The 18603-nt window shown below is 40.3% G+C and overlaps 1 protein-coding gene across 1 annotated transcript in view; it reads left to right on the top strand.

Moving 5' to 3' along the window:
* The window catches only part of LOC119428707 (FERM, ARHGEF and pleckstrin domain-containing protein 1), a 126445-nt gene that overhangs the window by 6791 nt on the left and 101051 nt on the right, over positions 1-18603 (top strand). Inside the window, exon 2 of the mRNA XM_037696379.1 lies at positions 12274-12465. Coding sequence (XP_037552307.1) covers positions 12292-12465 — 174 coding nt within the window. The 5' untranslated portion in view covers positions 12274-12291. The remainder of the gene's footprint in view (positions 1-12273; positions 12466-18603) is intronic.

Below are 18603 nucleotides of genomic sequence, written 5' to 3'. Positions count from 1 at the left end.
AGGAGGAGCCCCTAGGTGACCCAGTGGGCTTAGGTGTAGGGTTTCAAGAGCAGAATGTTGAAGGTTAACACAATCAAGCACTGAAGGCTTCTCTGTGGGGTTTTCAGGCCAAACCGATTTCACTCTCATGCTGTGGGGAAGTAGCTCACAACAACAAGCTGGTGTTCCCACAGGTGTAATGAGTAACCTGAATGTCAGGTCCTTTTATTGTCAGGTCACTTTCATGGCTTGGCTCCAGTTTTCAGTTTCAGCTTTTGTCTCAGAAGGTGAAGAGAGGCACCAACCAGTGTGTACAGGTGTGGGGGTGGGGGGTGGGGATTAGGGAGGATTTTGCGACTTATTGTGTGACTTGTGCACACATGTTTAAGGAGTTGTTCAGTTTTTCTTTTGGTATTAGAGGACTTTGTTAAATGAGAGAGTACCAGTTATAAAACAGTGATATTATAGGTGCTATACTATTACTTTACTACTATATATATATACTACAGTGTTTCCCCTAGTTAACTTGCCATGGCGGGGTGCTCATCTCATCCATGATTTTTGATGACGGGGGACGGACATATGTCTGAGCGCAGATTGTGCGAACAGTTTTTGAGTGGGGGACGTTCAGCACGAGGGAAAAGGCAACGTGAGTGCTGCCTTTAGCTTTTTAGCTAGAGAGCCTGTAATTCGCGCCGCTAGCTTAGTGCGCTATGTCAGTGCCGGGTGGGTGGGTGTGCAATTTGGTTTGGTAGGCGGGGTGCTCAGCTCTGTTGACAGGGTGGTGCACCCCGCTTGTATAATGGTAGGGGAAACACTGTACTATTACTCACCTATTGTTTATTATAGGGATGCACAATATTATTGGCATGGTATCGGTATCGGCCCATATTAGCGATAAAGTTGACTATTGGACATCGGCCATTCCATCTAAAAAACTGATATTCGCTTGTGAACAGGTTGAGTCTAGATTTGTGAAAATTACAAATTTGCACTGTTCGAGTGTTGTCATTGTGTTGGAGAGAATACATTTGACATTAAACATAATCCAAGTTGAAGTGTTGCATCATTTTCAGCCCCCTTTTTGGCATCTGCATTTGGTAGCAGGCCAAATTGACAAAGACCATGCAGAATAATGTAGTATTTAGGGATGCACGATATTATCGGCATGGTATCGGTATCGGCCGATATTTGCGTTAAAGTTCAATATCTGCCATTCCGTCAAAATAACTCACTGATATAAAAGACGCTGTTTTTGTATGACAACCCAGTGACAAGGATGCCTGCAGCGCCAGCACAACGTGATGACGTTACACGCACCTACCTGATATTATCACAGCGGAGAGGAAAAAGTCAAAATGTCGGAGGTGTGGAAGTGTTTTTTTCGTTGAGAATATCGGATTCCAAATATTTTTGGACTACGCTGAGCCTAGCTACTTTGTCCCCAGTTAGAGATATTTTTCCGATGTAGCCTTACCCGAGTTACAAGCCGTCATTTCCAACGTCATTGAGAAGCTAATAGCCGATAGCACGTGGGTGAATTCTTTTTTTTTGTTTTGGACGTCATGTTAGCCCTGTTAGCATGATTAGTCTTACGGCACAATGGAAAGTCAAAAACTTTGAACTTAAAAAGTCTGTCCTTCATGCACAGGAGTGCAGAGGATCCCACACTGCAGCTAGGAACCTGGAACAAGCCTCCACAAGTGAGACAGCATCACAGGTGACTAATGGTAATAAATAACATTTAACACTTTTCATTTAATGTAAGTTAAAGTGCTATGTATATCATATGGCTGTTACTGAATATATGTCACCATCTCTTACAGCTGTTACACAAATTTGTAGCAAATAAGCCTAAATAAGAGGGCTCTGGTCTGACAAAGGAAAGTATATAAAATATCTGAATTGGTATCGGTTGTCAGCCAAATAAGTTTTTACATATCGGCATATCGTATATCGGCCCAAAATCCAATATTTATGTAATGTATTGTATTTCTATGTTCTGCCAAAGGAAAGTACATTAAAATATTGGTATCAGTTATTGGCCAAAAATCCAATATTGTGCATCCCTAGTAGTATTTTAATTTTGCAGCAGAGAAAGCTGTGTAGTTTCTGTAAGTAGTTCTGGGGGGGGAGGGGGAGAAAAATATTGGTATTGGTATTGGTTATTGGCCAAATAAGTCGTAACATATCAGCATATCAGATATCGGCCCAAAATCCAATATTTTGCATCCCTAATTTATTATATACTATATGTGTAGGTGCTATTTATAAGACTGAGTTTGTTGCGGCTCCTCAGACTAATGAAGTTTTTTTGGATGAAAGAGAAAAGGTTTCAACAAAAAGAAACTGTCGAGGATCTGACTGAACTTTGTTGGATATATATTATTGTATAGTGTCTTTAGGGCAGTATTTTTAGTTTTAACATTCGCAAGACAAATGCATTTTTAGAACGATTTTTATAAAAACATGTCAATCAAACGAGCAATAAATATGATTGAACTGTGTCAAACATTAATCTCCCGTCACTTTACTCATGTTAAGACAAGATCCTCTGTAACTTGTAGCTGCAAAGAAAGCTGATGGGACAAAATACGTATATGTAAGGAAAAACGAAAGTTATGAGTCTCCTATAAATTAGGGTTGTGCAATATGTGACCCGTGCTGGCAAAATGAGTCTGAATGACTGAAAGTTGCATGTTCAAATTCCGGTCGGGGTCCTTTCCGGGTGGAGTTTGCATGTTCTCTCCATGCATGCGTGGGTTTTCTTCAGGTACTATGGTTTCCTCCCACAGACCAAAAACATGCATGTTAGACTGATTGGTAACTCTAAATTGTCTCTAGGTGTGAGTGAGAGAGTGAATGGTTGTTTGTCTCTATGTGTCTCTGTGATGGACTGGAGACCTGTCCAGGTGTCCCCTGCCTCTCACGCCGCAGTGTTTACCCTACCATTATACAAGAAGGGTGCCCCGCCCGATCAACAGAACTGAGCGCCCTGTCTACCAAACCAAACTGTCATCCCCCCGATCCCCCCGGTCGACAACTATCGACACAAACAGTGCACAATGATGTTTCTCCGTCATCTACACCCCACCCCTGTCGACAAAAGTCAGGGACGAGATGAGTGCCCTGCCAAGGCATGTAACCTAAGGGAAACACTGCACAGAGATAGTTGGACATGAGCACCAGTGACCCCTGCAACCCAAAAAGGAAGAAGTGGGTAAAAGATAATGGATGTATGGATGATTCCATAAAGTCACTGTCTAGCGATCCCAGTAACTATAATTGCATCTAATCTTCCTGATCTACCTTTAAATCAGTTTCATAACAGCTATGTCTTCAGAAATAATCTTTTTAATTCTAACCTTTATAATTTCCATTAGAACTGACCATTTTTCTCTGCCTCTTGCTGCAGCTCTGGAGAAATCCCTTTGTATAATGTTTGGTATCGTGAAACTTGGGGATTCCCTATTTTAAATGTATAAGGCTGCAATTCCAATGACATCACTCCAGACCAATAAAATTAAGTTTTCAAACTGGTACACTTGTAAACCAAACCGTTTTGCTAGCCAGATAATACATATTGCCAAATTTCAAGAAATTGTGTATAATTTTTAAGCATTTGAGATGGAGAATTTGAAAATAACAATAAACAATAGTCACTCACTACTTTGCGGTTCGACTTTCGCAGACTCACTTTTTCACGGGTTTTCAATGTAAGATTGTACACAACACACGATTGGCTAATTGTTGGAACGCACCAACCAGAGCATTGTGCTCTGTATCCCGGGCGCTCATCGGCTCAAGATTTTGCACTAATGTCAGTGTTTCCCCTAGATCAGTTCCCTTGGCGGGACGCTCATTGTATTTTATTTTTTGTGGGGGGTGTTTGGTAGGCGGAGCACTTTGTTCTGTTGGCGAGGCGCCCCGTTTGTGTAATGGTAGGGGAAACACTGTCTACACAGTACATATACATATGTTGTTAAAAAATTACGTAGGTTTAACATTGCAAGAATGTGGGAAGGGTTTAGAAAGCCTTAAAATATTTATAAATACTAAAATAAATATAACGGCCCTTCTTTGCGGGTTTTCACCTATAGCGGTGGCGTCTGGAACATAACTCATAAGTTAGCTTAACCCATAAGTGAGGAAACACTGTAAACAAAATTATCAGTTTGACTCATTTTACCAGCATGTGTCTCATATATTGAAATGGTTTATATGCTATCAATATTACAAAAGATTGATCAGACTTTTGATTGATGCAATTAGACACTGCAAGGCAAGACAAAAATATATTTGGTAACGTGGAATAGAACCCTCAATACCCAAAGGTAATAAACTTAGAATGTCTTAAAGAATCCATGTGATTTGCTGCTTGCATGCCAAAGTTTTAACCAAATCTCAGGCGTTATGTATGTGTTGGAGATAAGTCTCAACTACTACTGCACCAAATTTGAGCGCAATATCTGTAAAATTTATTATCATAGCCAATTTTTTTTTTTGGTTTGATAGCAATGATAGCTGTATTAGCCATCTTATATGGGGTTGATTCCCATAGTTAATCAGTGGCAGATGTGCGTTCAATGATTATGATGATGGAAAATGTGGGTTTATTGCAATCTGTGTCTTTGCAATAATCATATCTCACTTGTGTCTTTTCCTAATATTGTGCAGCTGTACAGTACGTAACGTATTTAGAATGCACTCTAGATGATAAAACATGTATGCACAATAGTAGTACTTGGAGATATGGTTTGTGATGATATGCCGAGTGTCATGAAGTCAAGTGTGGAGCAAAAACACCTCAGTGTTAAGGGCATGTTTGTGCTCAAGCCAAGTGAAGAAGTTTCTTGTAACTTTGTTGCAAAAAGGGTTTTAATTTCACTAAGCTGAAACAAGAGCTGCACAATATTTGTGATATTGATACTGCGATAACGATAAGTTCTCAAAATATTGAACCAATAAAACCCACGCCTGAACTGCATGCTGATAAATTAGTTGGACATCCACTTCAATTAATGTTCCCAGCTGATCTAGAGTAAATATTGTCTGTGTCATAATAGAACAGTGGTTTTGTATTCTTGCAGTAAATATTTTCATCACAATATTCAATAATATCGCAATTATACATGTTCCAAAATATGTGCAACCCTTGCTAAAACTAATAATAGTGTGAAATATGTAGAAAAACCTATTCAAACTTCATTATTGTAGTAATTTAATAATAAAAAAAAAAAAAACGTGATTCAAATCTTGGTCCATGATATACATTTTTCTTGTAGGCAGCTTTTCGTTTGAGCCACTGTGCTTTGATCATGTCTTGTTGCTTTCATATGGTCCACAGTAAAAATCCTCTAACCCCCAGAGGGCTTTTAGTTTTCTACTATTACTAGAAGTTGAGTTTGTTGTACAGTTCATTAAATGGAAAAAGGGAAGCAGATTAACACGAGGCTTTGTACTACAATAAAGCATCCTGGAAGTTGAACCCTGCTTCTAATACACTTTAAATAAATGTTTATCTTCTGCAGGTGAAGTCTTTAAAAGTACCTGTAGCTGTTTGAGGAAAAACGTATTGAAATCTGTCTCTCGCTGGTTTAAAGACCAAAATGTCTCTTTGAAGTAGCTTTTATTTGGTCTAAATCGAGGCCGGGATAGGTTAGAGGTAGGGCAGCCGACTTGGGACCCTCAAGTCCCAGGCTTGATCTCCAGCCATTCCCATATGTCGTGGTGTCTCCGAGCAAGACACCCAATTCCTAATTGCTCCCCGGGCACTTACAAAGCTGCCCACTGCTCCAACTGGGTGCATCCCAGGTGCGATGGGTCAAATGCAGAACCAATTTCACCATTGTATGGGAACATACAATTTTTTCCCCATTCAACCTTTATGTATCATGACAACACATAGCATTTTACTTAAATCGTAAAAATTCCATGTATTGTCTGTACTTGCAGATTAATTTTCTAGATTAAGTTGCAACTTTTGATTTATTTTCCAAATCTGCTTTTTTTTTTTAATCTCATCAGTAAATACACTTCTTAAATGGCTCCTCTAATGTAAAGCCGCACCTCCCATCATTTTGCCGACAGTGGTGTTTGCTCTTCAAACTACCGGTACTTTAGATGTGGTGCGTGAAGCCCACTTAAACATCAGGCTCAGCCGCCACCCATTTGTCTCTAAACATTTACAAATCTTTGTTTATCTGGATGCAGGAACACAAGAATTAACCTGCTAATCGACACATTGGTTAAAGGTTTACGGAAAATGTGACTGAACCGTAGCCAGCGTCTTCACCGAGCAACCCTCCCGACTGCTTTCAAACACATTCCTCCACCCTGATGTCACCAGCTGTCTGAGAGGGGGGGATATTTACTGTCTGAGGCTGAGGTTTATCAAATGTGGGGCGGAGGTGGGGGCACGCTGAATGCTTGTGTGCAGAGACGGAGAAGCGGGGGGGGGGGTTGAGTGTCTTCGTCGTCTGATTTTATCTTTGAGTCAGGTCTGGACTGGCCCAGAGCTGAGGTTCTGTGTTTCGAGATCCCACCTGCGAGCTGCCAGGGTTGGAATCCGCCTTGGAAGGTGTGAGACGCGTCTGTCTGTCTCTTTGTTCGAGTCCGTGTGGTTTATGCGCTCATTTTTAATCATCTCGACCAGACAAAACTCACTGGAGCTTGTTGCGGTTTGAACATTGTGCAAGGCCAATTTTGATCTGATTCCGTAAATGTGGGAAGACGTTTAAACTAATTTTTTGTGGCTAATTTAACAATTAGTTTGCCTTCAAGTAAGATTGCCACATTGCAACAACAGAATCTTGTTTAAACATTCACATTTAAAACGAGCTTTTAAATGTACTTTTTTCATTCAATCTTTATTTATACAGGTTAGTCACATTGAGTCGCGAGTCATGGTTTTTGCTATGGAATTAACAATTGTTTAAAATCTGTTAGAGTTGTCAAAGTCGACAACTTCAGATCTTTCTGCAAGGGGTTACAGGAGCGAAGTAGGAGAAGGCCCTTTTGCAAATATCAGTCCACTCTGAGGGGATGATGCAGGTAATGAAGTCTTGAGAGCGCACGCCGTAGCTGCACTGACAAAGTGACATGTAGGAGGCAATATATGAAGGCAACAGACCAAGAAGTGATTTAAAGATGAAAATGTACCAGTCAGAGAGTTTGCGTGAAGTTAATGAACAATTGACCAGTGAGTACAGGGTGCAGTGATGGGTCTGATAGTTACAGTCAGTTATGAATCTTAGCGCACCATGATAGACAGGGTCCAACATCTGCAAGGTGCTTGTAGGAGCATTCATGGAAGAAAATGTCACCGAAATCAATAGAGGGAAGGAAAGTCGCGGTTACAAGGCATTTCTTATTTTCAGAGTTAGACAGGATCTATTTATAAAAAAGAAACCCAGTTTTAATTTCAATTTCTTTACCAAATTTTTGACATGAGGATTAAAATAGAGATGTGAGTCGACCAAAATTCCCAAGTATTTGTAAAAATCCACAAACTCAATAGGAACACCATTAGTAGATAAGATGGATGGAAGGACTGCTGGTACCAACTTCCCTTTTGAAAACATCCCTTTGGTTTTATCAGCATTTAGCACCAGTTTGAGATGGAACATTTCTGACTGGATGATGTCAAATGGAGATTGTACGAGCTGAAAAACCTTAGCAACTGTTCTAGCTCGACAATAAACGTGTCGTCGGCATATAAATGTAAGGACGCATCAGGAATGATCTGACCTACATTACTTATGTAGATTGTGAAGAGGGTGGGTCCTAAGACTGAATCTTGTGGTACACCATTGTTGACATAGCTGGAAGAGGTACCGTTATGTTGAACATTGCCTCTGATATGAGAGATAATTAGAGAACCAACCAATAGTGTGACTTGAGAAATCAATTTCTGGTGGCTTTTGTCATGATCCACAGTGTCAAAAGCTTTAGACAGGTCTAAATAAAGTGCAGCACAGTAATCCTTGGCATCCAAAGCTTCAACAACATCATTAAAACCTTCAGTCATTGTGCTGTGTTTCCTGAAACCAGATTGATGGGAAGATACGATGTTAAGAGTCCAAATGCTTCTTGACTTAAGTGTTTATCAATTTTTTTTAAAACCTTATCGAGAATACAGAAGTTAGAGATCGGTCAGTAGTTGTTCAGTATAGTGGGGTCTCCTCCCTTCAGTAAAGGTAGAATAAAAGCTGTTTTCCAAGTGTTTGAACGGTATTTTGGCTTATGGGCATTACTCTCTGTAATTAAAAAACAAAACCTTTATTAATCCCAGAGGGAAATTAAATGTTGTAACTCATCATTCTGGTTTCATTAAAGAGTTGTTATAGATGCTGATGGCTGTGGGCACGAAGGATCTTTTGTAGCAGTCTCTGTCTTACAACGGATCTGAAGAAGCCTCTGACTGAAGACACTTTGTTGTTGTATGACAGTCTGATGAAGAGGATGCTGAGGGTTGTCTATAATGTTCTTTATTTTATGAAGAATCCTTCTTTGTACAATCATCTCCAAAGGTTCTAGAGGAGTCCCCAGAACTGAGCCAGCCTTCTTTATGAGCTTGTTGATCTTTTTTAAGTCACTTGCTCTGGTGCTGCCCCAGCAGATGATGGCAGAAGAGATGGTACTCTCTACAACAGACTTATAGAAGATATGCAGCATCTTGCTGCAAGCGTTGAAGGACTTCAGCTTCCTTAAGAAGTACAGTCTGCTCTGTCCCTTCTTGTAGACGGCTTCACTGTTGCATCTCCAGTCCAGTATGTTGTCCAGGTGAACCCCAAGGTATTTATACTTCTCCACCACCTTCACTTCTTCTCCCATGATGGAAATAGGGTTGGACCTGTTCCTGTTTCTCCTGAAATCTACAATCATCCCCTTTTGTTTTGTTCACATTCAAAATGAGATGATTGTTCCACACCATGCCACAAAGCGGTCCACCAGTTCCCTGTACTCAGCTTCTTGTCCATCTCATGTCATGATATGCCCTTAAATTCAAGATTTGTGTTTGTTTACATGAGAAAACAGTAAAAGTGACTGAAAATAGGTCAACAAATGTGAGTTTGTTGTCTTGTTTTCCTCTTTTCTTTAACTATAGATCCAGTCTTAATTTTAATTCCACCTAAACATCTCAAACATATACGGTGGAATCGTACATGAGAAGAATGTCTATCTACAAAGACTATGGTCAGCTTAATGTAGGTCAGTCATGTGACTCAAGGATCCAGCAGAGTGCTTTGTTTACACTAAATGTGGACCCACATTTGAGAATTGCATCTGGTAAACTCTTAAAACTGAGCCATTTAATATAGCTCAGTATCACCTTTTTATGTTTTACTTCATAGTTGTTAATGAGTACCATTTTAAAAGGACAGCCATTAGAATAATCTTATTGCACAATCCTGTTGAATCATTAAGCCCCCCCAACTAATTATTTTTACGACATTATTATAGACGTTTATTATTATTAATGAAGATGTCTAGACTGGACTATTGCAATGGTTTGTTATCTGGGTGTCTAAATACGTCTTTAAAAAGTCTTCAGTTGATCCAAAATGCTGCTGCCAGAGTCTGAACTGGAGTTATTGGGAGAAATCATATTTCTCCAGTTTTAGCTTCTCTCCATTGGCTCCCTGTCAAATCTAGAATTGAATTCAAAATTTTACTTCTAACCTACAAAGCCCTCAACAACCTAGCTCCATCTTATATTTGAGATTTTATTGTTCCATATTTTCTCAACAGAGCACTTTGCTTACAGTGTGCAGGCTTACTTGCAGTTCCTAGAGTTTCCAGGAGCAGAATTCAATTCAACCTTTATTTAGACAGGTTAATCCCATTGAGCCTCGGGGACTCATTTACAAGAGAGACCTGATTTCTTTAACAAAAAGTGATGACAACAGTGGATAACAACAACAACGACAACAGACAATCATAAAAGAGGCATACAAATTAAATTTATTTATTTTAACAAATCAAAACAAACTAGCAACCAAAAGGAAAAGTAGCAAAGAAAAAAAGGAAAAAAAAACAAAACCCAGCTAGCTTATAAGGCGGTATAGAAATCTAAAAACAGGAACATGTCTGCATTGGTCCCTGCCAGGAGTCCAACAGATTTTTAAAGCCACTTCAGGTCAACGCCAGGTCAAGATCGAGAGCTTCAGATCTTTTTGCAAGATATTCCAGGAAACAGGAGCGGAGTAGGAGAAGGCCCTTTTGCCAAGTTCAGTCCTCACTGAGGGAACACTTCAGGTAATAATGTCCTGAGAGCGCACGCTGTAACTGCACTCACGTAGAGACATGAAGGAGGAGATGTATGAAGGCAGCAGACCAAGAAGTGATTTAAAGATGAAAATGTACCAATGGGAGCATCTGTGTGAAGTTAATGATGACCAGTTAACCAGTGAATACAGGGTGCAGTGATGGGTATGGTAGTTACAGCCAGTTATGAATCTTAATGCACCATGATAGGCAGCATCCAACATCTGCAGGGTTCTTGTAGGAGCGTTCATGTAAATAATGTCATCGTAGTCAATGGATGGAAGGAAAGTCACATTTACAAGGTGTTTCCTAGCATTCAGAGTTAAACAGCTGAAAAAGAAACCCGGTTTAACTTTCAGTTTCTTTATTATGTTTGAATGGGATGAAGATCTTAAGACTTTCCTTTTTGAAAAATCCTATAGTTAGGGTTGGCTTGTTATGCTGCTATAGACGGACTACTGAAGGACAAATTGACCTCATTCCATCAAATGAATTGTTAAAATTAAATAGTTTTCATTTTATATTATTTCTATCTTAACGTGATTCTCAACCTGCCATTGTGTATCCGTTCCTCCTTCCTGTTCCTCTCAAACCCAGCTGGTCGAAGCAGATGACCACTTGTCCTGAGCCTGGTTCTGCTAAAGGTTTCTTCCTCATGAGGGAGTTTTTTCTTTCCACTGTCGCCTTCATGCTTGCTCAAGATGAGTCCGTGATGAAGTTAAACTCAAAACAGTCTGCTCCTTCGATAAATAGTGTTAAGTTATTATTATATATAAATGTTTCTGTTCAGTGCCCTGAGATGACTTTTGTTTTGACTTGGCACTATATAAATAAATGGAATTGTGTTGAATTGAACTCTATATGTTAAGAACTAAATTCACTTCTGATGTCTTTGTTCATGTGAAAAACTGTAAATATTGATAAAACTAATTTGCTGATACCAATAAATTACATTATTGCCAGTGGCTAGTCTGAGTAGGATCCAGACCAGAGTGATTGCTGCCATATTAAAACAAGGCTAATCTTAAAAGCCGTTAATGCAAACACTGTTTTATACGCTTTTACATTGTTGTTCATTTCAGAATGCAGTATTTGCATAAAAGACTGGTAATTTGCAAGAACAAGTAACTGCAGTAGCAGCTAGCTAAATTTTATCAACACTAGCTATTTAAAAGAAGACTCAATCCTCAAGCTTTTGATTTTATAAGTAGGGATGCACGATATTATCGGCATGGTATCGGTATTGGCCGATATCAGCGATAAAGTTAAATATCGGCCATTCCATCAAAATAACTCACCGGTATAAAAGGCTTCTTTTTTTAAGTATATTTTTAATTTAAGAAACTGTCAAGTATATCTATTAATGCACTACTACTTATGCGACGCAGCTGCATTGTCACTTGTGAACAGGTTGAGTTTAGATTTGTGAAAATGTACCAACTTGCACTGTTCAAATGTTGTCATTGTGTTAGAGAGAGTAAATATCATGAATAAATTTGACATTAAACATAATCCAAGTTGAAGTTTTCCATCATTTTCAGCCCCTTTTTACCATACCATACCATACCATACCATACCATACCATACCATACCATACCACTTTATTTATAAAGCACTTAAAACAGCTACAAGGCCAACCAAAGTGCTGTACAGACAAAACAACAGGTAACACACGAAGCAAAATACAAAATGAGGTAATGAGGTTTTGGCATCTACATTTGGTAGCAGGCTAAACTGACAAAGACCATAATGTAGTATTTTAATTCCACAGCAGAGAAAGCTATGTAGTCTCTGTAAGTAGGTTTAGGGGGAGAAATATCGGTATTGGTATCGGTTATCGGCCAAATAAGTTATATATATATATGGACATATCAGATATCGGCCAAAAATCCAATATTGTGCATCTCTATTTATAAGTATTCCGTATGCCCAGATTTAAACTTTTTCCTAATGAGAATCAGTAGAGGTTGTTCTGTTTCTCAACTTGAAGCACAGAGTCAAACTGTCGCTCTTTCTTCTCTCCAGACGGAAACAGCGGTCAAAATGTCCGATCCAGCCGAGAGGCAGTCCACAGCCGGACAGAGGCTGGGCGCCCCTGAAAGTTTTGGAGTGTCCACCCTGGAGCCAGGCACGCACCCTCCAACTCAACCCGCGGGGCGCCAAGTCTCCATAAGGGTTCAGATGCTCGATGACACACAGGAAGTCTTCCAGATTTCGGTGAGTCACCTCTTTTGTCATTTTGACATCAAGTTGCTCTTGTTGTGTTCATAAAGTTTTCAAGAAAAATTCTGGGCTAAAAAAAACAAAAACAGAACAGCACGACATCCTTTCTCGTTTGATCAGATTAATAATACATCCCAGAGGTTCGGCAGCATGCTGTCAGTTTACTGAGTCCTGTTTGCCTCGGGTATCATTTGAGAAGCAAACTTCCTGTTCTGTTAATTTTTCTGGGCCTCTGTCGTTTTCTGACGACGTGCTTCATCGCTGCGTATTGAAGTATTTTATTCTAATTCCTTGTTGAATTCTGACCTACTTGTTCCTCAAAGAGGATGGCTCTGAATGCACCTTTGAGTTCAGTCTCCACTTCCTGGAGATGGACAGGAAGTGGGACAGAAGCCAGCTTCCTGTTTAAACACTCCCCCACCTACAGACCTCGACTAAACCGAAAGACTCAAATCTGACTCCTCTGCTTCTGTCTCCCAGCTCTCTCTGTGTTTCCTGGCCCTGATTTAACTCTGAGTGCAGAGTAGGTGGTCCGCCATCTTCTCGACTCCCCGCCTCGGTCTTCATTCACTCGATGTAACTGTTTAAACGTGTGCACGTTCTCTCCAGCGTGCAGGCTTCCAAAAGATTTGCATGTGTTTGGAATTTAGCTCGAGTGTGTCTTTGCACAAGAGTCGAGCTACTTTACGCATTGTAGAGAGATGTTTTTCTCATCGGCTGGTCATTTCTGACTGGAGAAAAGCCCTGGAATTCAGTTTTGAAGCTTTTTCCTTCCTGCATTTGCTTTCCTTTAGAAACTCTTGCTGCTGGATTATCAGCGTAGATCTTGAGAAGTTTTTCTTTTAAATTTTATTATTATTATTTGTTTTTATTGCAGTTGTAATTAGGAAAGAATCCACTGTCTCAGCTGGTCTTGTTGAGCTTCCAGAGCTTAACAAGGAGCCGTAATTAGCTTTTGTGAAAGAGTCAAGAATGTATGTGGCCTGAGGATGTGTCTGTGGACGAGAGGGCAGCTGTGCTGGAATCTGGTGTCTGGTTGGAGAAAAAAATACCATCATAAGGACTGAAATGAGCTCTGTGTGTGACTAAGAGAGCAGAACATAACAGATAACTAAGACAGCATGATCACATACTATTTCATCCTTTAGATGGAGATTGTTTGGAGCATCACAAGCTACATGTGATTCAACAAACATCATGGAGTAAAAAGGCTGCTTAGATAAGCGATCCAACCCACTGCTGAAGAAGTGGACAGTAATGTTTTTGTTTGGTTTTACATCTACAACTTATTAACTGAGAGTCAGACCAATACAAGATGGCTACCACAGCTATTCAACACTAACTCAGTCCGTTTTCCAAATATTGAGCTAAAATTTAGCATGGTAGTAGCTGGATCATTTGCAATATGGACTCTGAGCTGACCTCTTTGAATGTTGTGATTGTAAATTAGGGGTGGGACTCTTACAGCACCTCACAGTTTGATTCAGAGTGCTGAAACTATTTTCATCTTGGTTATCTGCGATTATCAGATCATTGGCTTCTGACCAACAATTAGCATACAGTGTTTCCCCTACATCAGTTCCCTTGGTGGGGCGCTCGTCGTATTTAATATTTTGTCGACAGAGGGAGGTGGGGTCGGGGAATGAACAGGATGGAGTCACGTCTGTGTTGCCTGCCAGCTAGCTTAGTGTTACGTTGCTGCCGGTTTTTATCGACAATAGGGGGGCGAATTGGGAGCGGGACAGAGTCACGTCGGTGTTGCCCACCTGTTAGCTTAGTGCTATGTTGCTGCTGGTTTTTATCAACGACGAGGGATGGGGGACAGGACTGAGTCATGTTTGCGTTGTCTGCCTGCTAGGTTAGTGCTACATTGCTGCCGATTTTTATCGACGACTGGGGAGTTGGGGGACGGGACTGAGTCATGTCTGTGTTGCCCACCTGCTAGGTTAGCACTACGTTGCTGCCACTAATAAGCAGTACGTCAGTAGCATTTTTGCTATCACATTTCTATTACACCTGTCATTCCCCTATCTGTTATGGGAGCATGATTCGTAGTGTATTTCCAGGTCACATGAATCGCCATTGTTTATGAATAAAAACGGTCTTATTTGACTTAGAAAAGTACGTGTTCTATCTTCACCGATCTTGATGTAGCTAATTTACGCCACTCGTATTTCCTTTACAAATCATTGGTTAAGATCATATGTGACACATTAGACCTGACCCCCAGCCTGGGCTGCATGAGAAAAAACCCTGCAAGATACAGAATTAATGATTTCCATGGTGAAACAGCGCCGCTCAGTGGTGAAGCTGCATATCATTTCAACCATGACCTAAATATGTCAATAATTTTAACGAAAATACGAGTGGCGTAAATTAGCAACATGAAAATCGGCGGAGTTAGAGCACATACTTTTCTAAGTAAATTACAACAGTTCTTATTAATAAACGGAATTATACCAGTACATTTTTCTTAAGCCCCCAGTATACTCCCGCGTATGTCCATTCACACGTACGTACGCGTGTGTTGTATGCAGAGGGTTCAGACTCCAGCGTACACCCTGAACAGCTGCAGAGCAGCTTCACAGACAAGGGGCGTTTACTTTTGGGACAAATTGAGGTCGCCGATTGGTCATTTGCAGACACGCCTACTGAATTGATTGACAGGTCGGAAAAAAGAAGAAAAAAACAAGCGCTGGCAGCCTCAGCCGCAGCAGTGCTCTGTGTTGTTAATAAAAACATCTAAAAAAAATTTAAAAACAGGGAGCGCTAGCTCTGCAGCCCACACATCAGAGCAGCCCACCAGGAAATCTCCAGACCCTCCCGCAGCCACGCTGGACCTGAGTTTAATTCGCTCGCAACAAATTCCTTCATTTCTCACCATTTCAGTCATGGCATCAACGGAGGAGGAAGAGATCACTGCCTCTTGGCGAAAAAACTAAAGAAAAGGCCAGATCAGAGATGAAGAAGGGGAATTTAATACATTGGTGTCGCATACAAAACAGTCCGTCGCCGGGCAGTTTATTGTGCGACACTGAGTACGTGGTTGTAAAAATTGAGCTTTGCACGGACATGCCCTTGGGGGTATGCTCATACCTCCGGGTACGTACGTGCGTACCTCTGTGTATGGATGTACGCGGGAGTATACTGGGGGCTTTAATCTAGCATATTCAACGGCAATCCGTGCGACCCGTAAGTGTTCCTTTTAGCGCATGCGCAAACGAGCTACACTACGGATCTTGCTTCCGTAACAGATCGGGGAATGACAGCGCCCTGTGCTACATCTATACTGACAGCTGTCGATGGGGGGTGTCGGTAGGCGGGGCGCTCGTCGGTTCTGTTGACAGGGCATCCCGCTTGTATAATGGTGGGAGAAACAATTGGTTCAGACGCATTCAACTTGTTACTTACGATGTTTGCTATATTAGCTCTGGAGCTAACGTTAAAGCTAAACGGCTAAAGTTGGGACAGTTTTCATGAACCAGCTCTGCTGTTTGCAGCACAAACAGCTCTTCTGTCCAACTCGCTCCTCTTCATCTTTTTGGCCTTCCTCATTTTCAGTTGCAGTCTGAGTCATTTCAGCATTTTCCTCTCTGTCAACGCACTCCGGTTCAAATTTAAAGTGCTGAACATAAGACGCAGTGCAAAATTAACGTTCAAACTGCATGGAGTTCAACTTGTTTATGTCATCTACCAAAAGTGCGAAAGGCAACAGCATCGAGACATTAATATGATTTTTTTTTTTTACAAAAACTAAATAGCCTACAGTATTTTTATGGTCTTGTTTTTATATCTGACACTAATCTTATCAAAAAGTTCTATTGTTCCAACTAGTTGGGGATAATTTTAACATTTAGAAAGACATAAAAATAGCTAACACGATCAGAATTGCGTTTTGCTTTAGAATATTTATGCACAAATCTAACATGTCAAAGTCTTTACTAAAGATGGTCACATTGTAAACTTCAATCATTACTTAGACATACAGTATATTTTTTGGAGCTCATGGGGAAAATAACAATAAATAAATGTGAATGTTTAAGTAGAGCAACTTGACTTAGACAAACATCACAGCACAGCCGCTACTTGGATTGTTTGTAAAGTGTTAGCTCAAATTAAAGATAAATAGACAGTTGTTTTGGGTGCTTAAAACTTCAGCAAAATAAGGCTTTCATTGTGTGTTCAGCCCCTCACCTAATCTGTGTTTTCCTGCCACAATGCCTCCCAGTGTGTTTGTGCAGTAGGTGGATTCAGGAGGTGAACCTGCAACTTAAACCACTACTGGCACTCCACTGAAAGTGGACGGCAGCTCATGAACCCGTGTGTTGTCTTCGAACCTCAACCACAGTGTGAGGGAACAGCAGCAGTCAATAGAAAAACCTTCAATTATTTATTTTCTTTTACTTGAATGAACAGCTTGTTTTGGTGATGTAGAGTTTGCCTTGTTTTTGTTTGAACTGTGTGAATGTTTATTCACACTGTTGCGATCCTGTGCCATTTTTTCATAGAAAGTGAATTGAGCTCATTTTCCATCCTTCAAATCTTTAGATCTGTTTACAACCTTTTACTGCTCCTTTCACATTTTGTTACAGTTGAGCTTCTTTCAGCTTCTTTGTGGGGGAAAAAAACAGCTACTATCAGCTAATTTCAGCTGTTTTTTCAGCTGTTTTGTGCTCCTTTCAGATTTATTCTAACCAGTGTTTCCCTTACCATTATACAAGCGCGGCACTCCGTCTACTGAACTGCACTCCACCCCAACCAATTCAGTTTCATTTCAAGTCAATTTTATTTATTTATACAGCGCCAAATCACAACAGAGTTGTCTCAGGGCACTTTACAGGAACATTCACATACATAGAAAAGCCAATTACTGTCAGCACTGACGTAACGCTAAACTAGCAATACAGGTGCACTAACTAAAAAGCTAATGGCAGCCTAACAACAAAGTACATGCTCAATAATCCAGGTATCCAATCCAACATTTTTCAGTCAGGTCATCTGGACAGTTTCTTTTTTGTTGTTGTGATGAAATGTTTCGCCTTCCATCTGGAAGGCTTCATCAGTCAAGGAAATGCCCAACAAAACTAATTCTTCCTCCAACAGCTCACTCCAAAGTGGAACAAACCAGTTCTGCTTGTGATAAGATGGTCTCTTTGGTACGCCCCCTCCTCCATTGCCGGCCCTCTTCCTTGTTGACAGTCTTGTCAAACTGGTTGAAAACAACAAAGTCCATGCTCAATAATCAATAATAATAACTAATGGCAGCCTCTTCCCTCATGCTGAACCCTCATGCTGAACCTCCCTCCCCCACTCGAAAACTGTCAGTACAAACAGCGCGCTGCTCCGATGTGTCTCTGTCTCCCCCCACACACACACACCCATAGATAAATATCACGGACAAGATGAGCACCCCACCATGGCAAGTTCTCCAGAGGAAACCCTTCTAACTACAACTGTGCTTCTTCTAACTTATTTCAACCAATTTCAGCTTATTCTGCTCCTTTCAGCTTATTTCTGCAAGTGTCAGCTATTTCAGCCATTTCAGCTACCATTTAGCTGTTTCATACTAATTTTATTTTTTTTCAGCTTATTCCACATTTTTTACACTATTTGAACTTGAGCTGCAGAACACAAGCTAAAATTTAAAGTAAACCTTAGTTGAAGCCAAAACAACCAAAATGTTAGCTAAAACTGGCAAAATACTAGTAAGAAATAGCAAAACAGTAGCTTAAAGCTGAATGCAGCACAAAAATAGTTAAAAGCTAAAGGTAGAAAAAGCATAGCTAAAAGGGACCAAACAGCAGCTTAAAGCTAAAAGCATTAGAAGGCTGACTATAAGCTAAAAGTAGCAAAAAGCTAGAGAAAAGTAGCACAATGCTAGATAAAAGGAGCAGTTTTTGACTAAAAGCTAAAAATTTCAAAAGACTAGCTAAGTGTGGTAAAAGAGCAACTAAGAGTAGCAAAAGAGCAACAAAGAGTAGCAAACAGGTAGCTAAGTGTATCAAACGGGTAGCTAAGTATATCAGATGGGTAGCTAAGAGTATATAAGAGTAGCTAAGAGTATATAAGAGTAGCTAAGAGTATATGAGGGTAGCTAAGAGTATATAAGGGTAGCTAAGAGTATTTGAGGGT

The sequence above is a fragment of the Nematolebias whitei genome, chromosome 23 (genome assembly GCF_014905685.2).
Source record: "Nematolebias whitei isolate Nwh7 chromosome 23, NemWhi1, whole genome shotgun sequence".
NCBI classification, from domain to species: Eukaryota; Metazoa; Chordata; class Actinopteri; order Cyprinodontiformes; family Rivulidae; genus Nematolebias; species Nematolebias whitei.
The sequence above is the reverse complement of the archived record's forward strand: the minus strand, read 5'-3'. Positions and strand labels throughout refer to the sequence as shown.